General features: G+C 40.2%; 1 protein-coding gene across 1 annotated transcript in view; it reads right to left on the bottom strand.

Annotated features, from left to right (window-relative positions):
• Positions 1 to 12,562, bottom strand: part of syt6a (synaptotagmin VIa) — an 86,854-nt gene extending 74,292 nt beyond the window's left edge. Inside the window, exon 1 of the mRNA XM_026153692.1 lies at positions 12,284 to 12,562. Within this exon, the coding sequence (XP_026009477.1) occupies positions 12,284 to 12,440 (157 nt within the window). The 5' untranslated portion in view covers positions 12,441 to 12,562. The remainder of the gene's footprint in view (positions 1 to 12,283) is intronic.
• Positions 12,563 to 13,245: the final 683 nt, after the last annotated feature.

The following is a 13,245-nucleotide window of genomic DNA, read 5'->3' as shown; positions in this document are numbered from 1 at the left end:
GCAAGTCAAGACAATTTTTTTTCTCTGTCTATATGCATCTGAGAGAACCAGTTTCAGAATATTCATGTTCTTCCCTTTACCGAATGTTAAAACAATAAAGACCATGACAAAGAAATCACTCTACTTTACAAAGCAACAAATTCTCATATTTCAGACGCTGGAACAATAAAGTGATATCTTATCTGATGTATTGAGACAAATTTGATTTAAACAGACTTTTAAAATTCAGTGGAGTAAAAAGTAAAAGTTTCCCAGTGAAATATGGAAAGAGCAGATTTGTAAAAAGTGACAGATTTCTGTGGAACTAAAGTACAAACTATTTCTAAAACCTACAGTGTTTATATATTTCCATTTAAGTGCTGTACTCTACAACTGGTTGTCAGATGAGGATTATTAATTCATTTTGACCTCTGTGATTAAAACATTGACACCTTTTATTATGCTCCAATCCTATTGTATATCTTCATGAATATACAGATCCATAGTGGAAGCCACACACTTTTGTGATTAAACATAGTAAAAAACACATTATGTAACAACATGGGGACAAAGTATCTAAAATGTGTTAATAATACTACTGAAGGCCTAAATGAAGACGTGCCTTTGAGCTAAGTGTCATTCTTTCAGATGTGGAGAGTTATAGAGAGTCAAACAGATGGACCCTCGGGTATTTTGTTTTAACCCAGTACATATTTGAAGTTATGCAGCTTTGTTGAGCTTATTGTTGCATATAAACATAAACATTGTTTTTGTAATTTTTTCAAGTAATGTTTGCAGGAATTTTTATGGTGGGAAGAAGATATAATCAGATTCATTCTGCAGTTGTCAAGCTATGTAAAATCATACCCATAACTTATCAATACAAACATTAATGTCAACCAAGTCTGGTTCTAAACTGTGCAGAATTGCACTCCCCAGTCACTTTATTAGGTTAACTTGCTTAGCTGTTCATTCACACAAATATAATCAGCCAGTCACGTGCCTGCAGTTCAGTGCATTTGGTATCATTTGCAGCTTGAGACACTCTGCTGAAAGGTGATTTACGCTACTTTGACTATGACATGGTTGTTTGTGTAACTATCTCAGAAACAGATTATAGAAGATTGTAAAAAATGTTACCAGGTCTGATGAGTTTCAATTTCCGTTGCAACATCAGTTGGTAGATTGAGGATTAATTAATGGTTAAGGCTGCTTCTGGTGGAGTGATGTGGGGGTAGGGTTCTTGGCACACTTTGGCCACTTTAGCACCAACTGAACATCATTTAACCACCACCTACCTGAGTATTATTGCTCACTATATCTATTCCTTTATGGCTACAGTGTACTGGTGTTCTGTTGGCTGCTTCCACAAAGATAACGCACCGTGTCACAATGTCAAATGCCATCTCAAACTAGTTTCTTGAATGTGACATTGATTTTGCTGCCCTCAACTACCCTCCACAGACATCAGAGCTCAGTCCAATAGAGCAGCTTTGAGATGCGGTGGAACAGGAAATTCATAACACTGGTGTGAAAAAGAAAGGTCTGCAACATCTGTGTGATACTATCGTGTCAATATTGGCTAAACTCTCAGGATAATGTGTCCTTTGAATCTATGGCATGGACAATTCAAGCACTTCTGAATGCAAATGTGGGCCAAAACCTGACCCCTCTGTGTACGTTTGAAGCACTGTACTGTTTATAAAATTGTTTTGAAGATAAACGTTAATTAATATGGACCTAACCAAAAAAAATGACACTTTGTTACACTATAACTTACAAATTTATGAATATCCAGAGCCACAGTGGCAGACAGACACTACTGTGACTAAGCCTACTGAAATACATATTTTGGCCATATGGGAGCAAATTAATTACATTTTTTTACATTTTTATTATCATTATTATCATTGATAAGCTGTAAAGTTATACACAGACAAATAAATGTAAATAAATGGAGCCTCAGGTATCTGCTTTTAATCCAGTGAAAGTCCCTATATGGAACAGATATATATTAAATAAATCTTAATTATATAAATGAAACTTTTATGTTTTGGATACTTCCTAAAACAATATATGAAAGTAATGAGAAAGTGGCCACTTTCATGAGTAAATCATATAAGCCTTATATGATTCACTATATGAAGTAGGCCACATCTTATGCAAGTCTTTTATAAGTTTTTTCTATTTCTTTTCCATATGAAAAGGAGAGCTTTTTATTGTTTACAGGCATTCTTATGGTTGGAACAAGATAACATCAGATTTATCCTGTGATTCTGTGCAGTCTGCATGTCTTAGAGCTGACACTATTGAGATACTCATTCAATAAATCAGCAAATAATGACACTCCTCACACATCCTTTTCTTTTTATTTTCTCTCTCTTTCGTGAGTTCCTGCACACAGATATCAGTAAAGTTGTGGCTGCAGAAGCCTTCTTGTCCTTAGCATCTAGCCATCTTGCTAGTTCAGCAGAAGGGAAGCATAGCCTTGGTTACTTTTATGTGGCAGGTAGTTTCAAATGCAACTTTTCAGACAGCTCAACAAAAGTTCTGAAATATGCAAACTGTTTCTGTGTGCTGAGTGATAACTTCACTTAGGGAAGTTATCTAAAGGCTGTGTAAAACTGTTGAACAGTAGGCTGTGTGGGCTAATATTTTGGTGTAGTGGTTTACTGTAATGGACTACCTTGGGCTGTAATGACAATCATAGACAGGTTAGAAATATGCACATTAAAAACAAAAACGTCTTTCGATAACATCCCTCCAATTTTCCGTGTGCCTTTATTCGCACTTCTGACTTTATTTTCTGGAACAATAGTGTATACGGAGTTCAGCCGTTTAGCGATACCCAGCAAGCCTGCACATTAATTTGTGTGATGAAGTGTACAGGCCCCGTGTCTGAGTCTACACCATCAACCCTGCCAGTGGTTGATGGTGTAGACACTACCCGTGACAGGAGTGTCGGCCCCACACACCCGAAGCTTTCACCGTGACAGACAGCTCAACAGCCATTATGACAAAACAGCAACATGAACCGAACCAGCCAGTGAAACTTTGAGAGAGATGAGATACTTGAGGCTCAGTTAGGAAAGAAGATGGAAACGAGCAGGGCTTGACATCTGCGAGGCAAGAGTCAAACGAAGCAAAACAAAGAGAGAAAGTAAGACAAGAACAACAGGATTTTCTCTCTCTTAGCTTCTGCAAAGAATTTAGATCGTCTCGCAATACCCGACCGCTTTTTTATGCTGACATAGCCAACATGTTTGTTACCACGCTCTGGTAACTAGCAAACTGCTCTGTGGAGTAAAAGTGTAGCCTTTAAAAAACTACTCACTATTATTAGCAATTAACACATTCACTTTGCAGGATTTTTCACGCATGCTTTAAGCGTGTGAAAGAGTTGGAGATGTGTGTGTCAATGAGAAGGAGTCAGGTATAAAAGTTTAAAGTACCAGTTAGATTTTAGATCTGTAATACTGTATCATCCAGCCAAGGCTTTACTATTTTCAGGATAGGGTTCAAAGTTAACATCCTCTTTCCTCTACCTTGTGGTTTTGAACCCCAGTTGTGCAGGATGTTGGATTTCTGCCACAGTGCTGAAAACAACATGTGCAAAAACATATGAAGGAGGGTGATTGCAAAGAAAGAGTTAATCTGTTCACTGTGCTGTCTTTGTAAATACAGACAATAATCTTTTTTTAATATAAAAATTCAGATTGTGCAGGCGCAACATGTTAGCAAATCTGGAAGTTCACTTCTCAGAGTTATTGTTTTAAGACCAGCATTCACAAAGTGTGACTGGTCCGCAGACCCAAAGAATTGCACAACTGGAAATTTCTTTCATCCACTTCATGTCATCCTGTGTCATCTTAAGGTGCTTGGAACAAGACCACACAGCAGGCTAAACCTTTGTAAATTTGACCAGTACACCTTAGAAAATGTCACTTCACCAGGAGTTCAAGACTTCACCAAGACTATAAATATCATTACAATGACACATTACATTTACAAACAGTGCTTGATGCACATATTCTCTTGTGTAGCCCTCCATCCTTGGCTTGGTACTGTGGTATTTTAGCCTTTGGGAAATCTTTGCTAATATATTGCACATTTGACATTTTATTTGCCAAAAGTGTCTTTAAATCCATCTTTTTTTACAGTCCAGATTCGCATCTGTCCCCCCAGCAGCTTATTTCGGAAGCTATTTACATTCGATTATCATTATTCATGACGTTTGACTCTGATCCAATCGGAACAATCTAATGAATAATGCAAATTTCCTTATGCTACATCTTTATCTGGGAGTAATGAGCGCAGCTAGAGATGTAAGAACGTATAATAGGACGGCCCCCTCAGAGGCGCAGAGTCGGATTGTCAGTCGGAAAAACCTCGATGTAGCTTCCAAGCATATTTAATTTGAATCGCCGATGTGACGTAGCAGCTCACGCCGCCTTAAAATCACTCACACTCCAGGCTTGAATTTCAAAAAAGAGGTAGGAGCACACTTTTGACCAGAAGTGATTGACTCACACCGCTGACTTATCCTCACCCTTTAAGTTGACCTGACTCCTCAGCTGCTAGCTGCTTCACTGTTGTCTCTAGCAAGTGGCTAACGGTGTCTGCCTGCAGCTTGGTGATGAGGAGATGGTGTGCAGAATCACATTAGCTTATCTACCTTGTGACAGTTGTGAAATATGCCTGCTTTTACCCACCTCTGTCTGAAATCTGGGACTGTTGGTTAAAAAAGCGAAGATGAATTTTGTTGGTAAATTCTCCCTGTGCGAAAAACAGAAAGCCTGACAGGCAGCAGCAGTCGTGAGGCTTAGCGAACTGTCAGTTAGTGCTCAGTTGCTGTATATTTGTGCCAGCTTGTGCTAGAACGTTAAGCTTCAGTGGGGCAAAAGGGATGTACAAAAAAAAGAAAGATTTTCTCATCCTGTGTTGTGTCTCGCCTCATCCTGTGAGCCTCTCACCACTGCGCCCACTTGGGGCCTGATTCTTTAATCAATAAACCAATGTTACTGCTCAATACCTCAGTGAATGCTTGCACAGTCTGATAACCTGAGAAACTCACAGCAGGTTTCTGCATTACTCATCCTCTAAAACCTTTTTGTCATTAATGACACTGATGCATTTTGTAAGGGAGAGCACCATGAAACACTTCCACAAAGGTAAATGAAAGCTGTTGGAGTTCTCTGTGCTACAGAGTCCCAGAAGAAGGATTCTGATCATTTATTAATGGAGATAGATTCACATTCATAATAGTGCCACAGCTGTTCATCTGGGGAGCTTAAAACATCACTTGAAATGAGCACCTTCAGGGTCATCCCAGTTGCCATCGAGCTTTAAAAAAAAAAAGCTGGGGAGGGAAACTCAGAAGAAGCCTTCCGAGAAAGAGATGAAGGCATTCTCATTTACAATGCTTTTCACAGACTCCTTGATTGGTATTCAAGCCAGTGTTTGACTTCTGTCTTTAGTGCATTAATTTTAATGAAAAATGTGTTCCACATCGCCAGTCATCATTTCCTCCACATACTGAAAAGCCTACTGACCCGCTGCCAGTGTTGTGCCATGTCTGTGTGATTTTAACCACAGGCAAACCAAAGACCATTACATTATGTCTCCTTAGACTTCAAAGTGCAAAGGAGGGGTTACAAGCGGATAGTGCGAGCTATGAAAAAAATGTTTTATTATTCTAATGATTACAGCAGTAAAGACACGAGCCTTTGAGGACTGGCGTTTGGTCTTTTCCTGACAGCTGAGACAGACATTTTCCCCAGTGTTATCTCTCACAACAGGAACAGACGCTGTCTCCAGCCTTCTTTTGTGGTCTACAGTGAAATGTTGTATCAATAATACACCAAGACAGTATACAGGGGGTATGAATTATTGAAAGGCACGCTGGTTCGGCTGGGGTTCTAATCTCCACAGAGCAGTTAATTTGATGTTCTTGTTTTTCTGTTTTGGAATCAACCTGCAATGCACCATCCCTGCAAATATCACAGGCAGAGAGAAGCAGGCCACTGGGAACTAAATGAATGATCTACTGATGCTAATGTCCTCTGCCAGCCGAGGTCTTGCTTAATAAACCTCAAGATGAGACAGCCGTGTGAGAAATAACATGATAAAAAGTAAGCCTCGTCAATTCAAGCCCACACACCTGAAAGTGCGGCTGATAATGACAGTGGAATTAGTAATGAGGATGAGTGAAGGTGCATTCGTCCATTTAGGCGCTACAAAGGCTTAAGGGTTATGCTTTGTAACCTGAATCAGGGCTCTGGAGTGAATATCAATATCTAAGGCAGGCAGCTGATTAGTGGGAAATGTTCACTCAGCAGAGTGTGAGACTCTGATCTGACTTTTAATTTATCTCGTTTAAAAAGTCATGTGCTGGTTTTCACAGCAGGTGCATCCAGACCAATACCCAGCATTGTTTGGGATATTATCAGCCAGCTTAAGAGTCAACAAACTGGTCAATAAATAAAATGGCATATTATCTCCCAGTCACATCAGGACAGGGGAACTGGAGTCTCAGACTTTCTAATTAGTCGTTCTTATTTTGTCATAATCTGTTTGAATCTGTTGAAGGGACGCTCAGCTGACAGCGGGGGACTTAGAGGGAAATTTGCTCTAGTGAAATGGCTTTGCTGCTGTGAGCATGATAGCTGCAGATATTTTCAAACAGCTGCAAGCCAAATGTGCCCTTTTTTGGACTGCACACAGGGGAGAAAAAAGATTCATTTTTTCAGTTCTCATATTTCCTTAAATGGTGAGATGAAGATGTGTGAAATGTTAAATGAAAAATATCCACCAATTTGCAACCGTTTTTACAAATTTTCAGGTTATGCTATTTTTTTCCAGTTAAAGATGTGATTATAATCTGTGTATGAAATTAAAAGCAGATAGAAATCTGAGAAATTAGAAAAATGTATCCTAAGTTTGAATTTGATACTTTCCCAAAAGTCTGTACAGGGGCTGACAACCAATACATTTCCGTATGTTAAAAAGACACCTGGTACAACATCTCACTTTCAGTTACAGTGGGGCAAAAAAGTATTTAGTCAGCCACCGATTGTGCAAGTTCCCCCACTTAAAATGATGACAGAGGTCAGTAATTTGCACCAGAGGTACACTTCAACTGTGAGAGACAGAATGTGAAAAAAAAATCCATGAATCCACATGGTAGGATTTGTAAAGAATTTATACCTAAATTAGGGTGGAAAATAAGTATTTGGTCACCTCAAACAAGGAAAATCTCTGGCTCTCACAGACCTGTAACGTCTTCTGTAAGAAGCTTTTCTGTCCCCCACTCGTTACCTGTATGAATGGCACCTGTTTGAACTCATCATCTGTATAAAAGACACCTGTCCACAGCCTCAAACAGTCAGACTCCAAACTCCGCCACGGCCAAGACCAAAGAGCTTTCGAAGGACACCAGGAAAAGTATTGTAGACCTGCACCAGACTGGGAAGAGCGAATCTACAATAGGCAAGCAGCTTGGTGTTAAAAAATCAACTGTGGGAGCAATCATCAGAAAATGGAAGACATACAAGACCACTGATAATCTCCCTCGATCTGGGGCTCCACGCAAGATCTCATCCCGTGGGGTCAAAATGATCATGAGAACGGTGAGCAAAGATCCCAGAACCACACGGGGGGACCTGGTGAATGACCTGCAGAGAGCTGGGACCAAAGTAACAAAGGTCACCATCAGTAACACACTACAACGGCAGGGAATCAAATCCCGCAGTGCCAGACGTGTTCCGCTGCTGAAGCCAGTGCATGTCCAGGCCCGTCTGAAGTTTGCCAGAGAGCACATGGATGATACAGCAGAGGATTGGGAGAATGTCATGTGGTCAGATGAAACCAAAGTAGAACTTTTTGGTATAAACTCAACTCGTCGTGTTTGGAGGACGAAGAATACTGAGTTGCATCCCAAGAACACCATACCTACTGTGAAGCATGGGGGTGGAAACATCATGCTATGGGGCTGTTTTTCTGCCAAGGGGACAGGACGACTGATCCGTGTTAAGGACAGAATGAATGGGGCCATGTATCGTGAGATTTTGAGCCAAAACCTCCTTCCATCAGTGAGAACTTTGAAGATGAAACGAGGCTGGGTCTTCCAACATGACAATGATCCAAAACACACCGCCCGGGCAACAAAGTAGTGGCTCCGTAAGAAGCATTTGAAAGTCCTGGAGTGGCCTAGCCAGTCTCCAGACCTCAACCCCATAGAAAATCTGTGGCGGGAGTTGAAAGTCCGTGTTGCTCGGCGACAGCCCCAAAACATCACTGCTCTCGAGAAGATCTGCATGGAGGAATGGGCCAAAATACCAGCTACTGTGTGTGCAAACCTGGTAAAGACCTATAGTAAACGTTTGACCTCTGTTATTGCCAACAAAGGTTATGTTACAAAGTATTGAGTTGTATTTTTGTTATTGACCAAATACTTATTTTCCACCCTGATTTACCAATAAATTCTTTACAAATCCTACCATGTGGATTCATGGATTTTTTTTTCACATTCTGTCTCTCACAGTTGAAGTGTACCTCTGGTGCAAATTACTGACCTCTGTCATCATTTTAGGTGGGGGAACTTGCACAATCGGTGGCTGACTAAATACTTTTTTGCCCCACTGTAGCTTATTAGATGAACAGGTTACATGAATGTTTATAAAAAGCATCCCAGAGAGGCTGAATTTGTCTAAAGTAAAGATGGGGAAGGGTTCAGACACTTAGGTTTCTAGTGGTTCTCATTTGTGGTACGTAATGTTATCTAAAGTTTCAGAGAACCCAAAGAAACCCAGGGAAAAGGCTGTAAACCAAGAGTGAATCTTTGGGCCCTCAGACAGAACTGGGTTAAACATAAACATGATTCTGCAATGGAAATTAGTGTGTGAGCACAGGAACACTTCTAAAAACCACTGAGTGTAAACACAGCGTGTTTGTTTCAACAAATAGAAGTTACAACTCTACCATGCAATTACATAAAAACCAGCTGCTGTCCCTTGTCCATAGATCAGTTAAAATGGGCTAAGCTGAGGTGAAAAACGTATGTGGTGTGTGGTCCTTTTTGGAAATGGTATATTATTCACAATAACTATTACCATCACCATCACTGATTGTGACCTACACCGGTTTTCACACCTTGGCTCGTGTGATTAGGTAGAGGATCATTAGGGGGTCCATTGTCCCTCTTAGGGGGACACTCCCACAGGGCTTAAATCTCCACCATTTGACCCTAGAACTGAAGAAGCTTCTTGGATGAGAGGTGTAACATCTTCAAGAAAACTTAAAGAAGTTTTCTTGAAGAAAACGCACACATTCACCAGTGTGTGAATGTGTGCATGAATGGGTGAATGACTGGATATGTAAAGCGCTTTGGGGTCCTTAGGGACTAGTAAAGCGCTATATAAATACAGGCCATTTACCATTTACCATTTAAGTCAGGAAGCTTTTCTTTCCAAGAAAAGAGAACCTGAGAACCTTCTCAGACATTTTTCTTTCCAAGCGCTTTAGAGTACCATGACCTGGATGATTGAGAACCTTCACAGACACAATAACTATTAAAAACATGAAGAAAGAAGAGATCTAATACCGAAGAAAAAGACTGGGAAGCGAAATTTTGCTTTTAAAAATAAACCAGCTGATCTCCACAGTTATGAAGAACAGAGGTTTCTAAAAAGAGGTGATGTAGCAAAATTGTAAACATGCCCCTGCACTTTAAAAAATGCACGTTTTTTCAAACAATAGCATTTCTCAGTACTGTTTGTGAAGGCTCAAACACTGCCGCCCCAATATGACAAGTGGTAGCACTTTTAAAATCAGCCTTATGTGTTTTTGTGTGTATTTAATTTACTGATCAATTAAGAAATGGAATAGTTGAGTTAAAATAAGAAGAGCAATTCACAGAAAAAACAAAACAAACAAACAAAAAACATTCCTATTTTCTTACAAATTGGAACAAATATGTCAAAAACAAAATAAAAATTAGGCTATCAACTGATTTGTTAGCAAAACTAAATTGTGATCTCTGTTTGATTTCATTACAGTACCTTACTTGTGGTACTTAGGCTATTTAGAAGTAGAATGGGTAGCAGAGCCTTCAGCTGCCTGACCCCTCTTCTGTAAAGCCAGCTCCCAGTTTGGATTCACACTGGATCAGGTGACCCTGAACCCTCCATTAGCTTTGTTCCAATAGCTCTAGACTGCTGGAGTATTTCATCTTCACTCGTCTTTTTTCACTCACTATGTGTTTATACTCTGTGTGTTTAATTAGTTTTTATTCATTTCTAGCTCTCTTTCACAATGTAGGATTCTTCCCATCAAAGAAGAGTTTTTCCTTCCTACTGTCGCCAACTGCATGCTTATGGGGGACCCTTGGAGTTTTCTCCATGTCATTGTAGGATCTTTGCCTTACAATATAAAGTGCCTTGCAGTGTGTGCTTTGTATGGATTTTGAATGAACAAATGTGTGACCACAGATCGCGTTTTGGCAATTACATGGTAGTAATATGTGTAATTTTTTATTTACTGTGATTTGTGATGAATAAGTTGTCACTTCAGTCTAAACCTATAAAATCTGTCAAAAATCTTTTATTTAAATGTCAGTTTTATTACGATCCTGCATTGTAAGTCATCTTGATGAACAAAAACTCAAATCTCTCTTTCTGCTGTAATCAGTGTTGCACAAAAATACGTGAAACAAGACCTTTTCTTCAACCCCAACCTACACATCCTCCAACACTATCAGAAGCAGCTTGTCTTTAGCTTCCTTGTGGCAGAAGGAATTTGCATCAATGGCCACATAACATGCAATGGCATGTAATGTCCCCACAGCTCGGTAGTAGATGCCAGTGGCACTGTGATGTACGTTCAATTTCTCTGCTGAGGATGATGTGAGGTGACAGTGGATTTGGTCAGGATTGGTGTGACATGCACTCTTTGAGCAGGGGCCCATCTTCCATAAAAGCAGCAACAAATAACATTTCCTCTTTGCTCTGCACCTGCTGACGAATCTAAAGACTCTTTTTTTTCTGTCAAACACAGAAAGCTCAATGCAGTGCATGTGAACTTGCAGGAAAACTCTCTGGTTAGAAAAGGGAACATGAAATCAGATGGATTATAAAAAGAATCCAAATTGGGGTTATGGATAAACAATATGCAACAGTTAATGGAAATTGGCGGCGAAATAGTGTCCTGATAGACTTCCTATTTTAAACAATCTGTTCTTCTGTAGCTTGAATTTGCTTCATTTTTCATGCAAATTATTCTGTAAAAGTGTATAAATCGTGTCACTCTTCATGTTGTACACAGACATTTAACATTTAAATCCCATTTACTAAAAATCTTCACACAGTGAGACCTCAGGGAAGTCTGCCTTTCTAAATCTATAAAGCAACAAATCCTTCAAACACCCTGGTGCATTTGACAGTGTTATCTGCAGTGTAAGTAAATTAAATCAAGCTTCCCCCGCTTTTAGAAAACTCATGCAATATTTGCTAGATTGAACTGCAAATTCTCATGACTAGAATTTGTAGCAGGGAAAAAATACACACAAATGCTGGAGCCTGTTGTCGAGCTGCTGCATTTAAAATATATTTGAAGAGAGGGATTATTCCTTTAAAGAGGGAGAAGCCCACTACAAGTGCAAGAGCAACAGATGCACAAGGCTGCAACAGATGTGTAAATCAGCCCTCATGAATAAGTCAAAAATCCCCTTTTTTATTATGTCGAAACTTTGCCGTACAGATTAAACGCGCGACTATCCTGCTTCTCCACAAGCTGCAGTTACATGTGTTCAGATTTATATTTAGAGGCATAAACCATACATGCCTGAAAATGTTTTTATTTTATTTTGATAGTAAGCTGTTGTGCTCAGGACATCACCGGGCATCACTCAGTCTTAAGGCTTATCCATTACAGTAAAGAAACTCTGCCTTCTGGAGCAAACTGATGAGTCAATGGGAATTTGTTTTGTTGTTATAAACCTTTTGCTCCCTGTTGCCCTGAGGTCACAAAAACTCATTAAGGATATATAAATGGCCACGAGTGTTCAGTGAAAGCCCTGTCCGAGTAACTATCTCTGAGCATACATGTGGGAAATAAATAGAAAAGGACAAGCACATGTTTAAGCAGATTGCTGCTTTCTTCGACTTTTGCATGACAGAAAAGCATTCACAAACAAAATCCATTACTATTAGCTCTGCTCTTGGAAACAAATGAGCATGGAGCCATACAAAGCAGAGAGAAAGTGCTGCCTTACAACCAGTGCACATCAAGAGCTAATGATATTACTCACCCGGTTCTTTGTGGTCAGAGCTGTGGCCAGACAATAGGAAAAGGAAATCCTGACAGGTGTCCTGATCCAACGATGTGCTGTTGTGCAGGCAGAGGTCAACAATTAGGGTCACAGCTCTCTGACAGACCATGTCATACTCCTCTCTGTCAGAACTCATGCTCCCAGCTGCATCCTCAGCCGCGTGTGCTCATCCAAGGGGACCAATACTCCCACGCACACACGCAGCAGGCTGGCATGCAGAAGATAAATGCAACTTGTCTCCGTCCTAGGCTGATTCTTCTCCTTCTTCTGCCGTCTCTCGAATGTGTGTGCATGTTTTCTTGTGTGCGTGCATGCGTGTGCTTCACTTTCTTTGTGTGTTCATGTGTGTAAGCTTGTCCCAACATTGTGTGTGCGTGTGTGTAAGATGGACCAATATTTTTTAGTGCATAAACATTTGGTGTTTGTGCTGCTCCCCATGTGTGTGTGTAACTGTGTTTTGTAGACTTAATTAATTACATTTATCCCCATGTGTTATAAGCGCAGAATGATTGCATCACATTGACAGCAGGAAAGCAAGTCAAACAACAAACACTGATTTCAGTCAAACCTGCGTACTGTATACTATAAAATGTCAGAGCTTGATGACACCTTCAAGCCCCCTCACCTTTGGCTGTTATGCCACCACACATTCGTTGAGTGTGAACAGACTTTTAAAAAACCCACAAGACTTGTTTTTCTCAAGTTGTCTAACATGGCTGGTCCCTGCAGGTCAGAGACTCCCCTGACACGAATTTCCCCTGAGCTGAACCACCTGTAACTACCAGGTCTCCGTCCCACAGACAATCCCCTATCGGTTCAACTGTGATCCCTTAATGACCTGTAATGATGATGGTTCAGCTCTTTGTGAGTAAGCAGGGCTCCATATAATGTGTTCAAATGGTTACTTTACTGATACACACTCATGCACTGTTTATACTCTA

The sequence above is a fragment of the Astatotilapia calliptera genome, chromosome 20 (genome assembly GCF_900246225.1).
Source record: "Astatotilapia calliptera chromosome 20, fAstCal1.2, whole genome shotgun sequence".
NCBI lineage: Eukaryota > Metazoa > Chordata > Actinopteri > Cichliformes > Cichlidae > Astatotilapia > Astatotilapia calliptera.
This window is presented reverse-complemented; position numbering and strand designations above follow the sequence as displayed.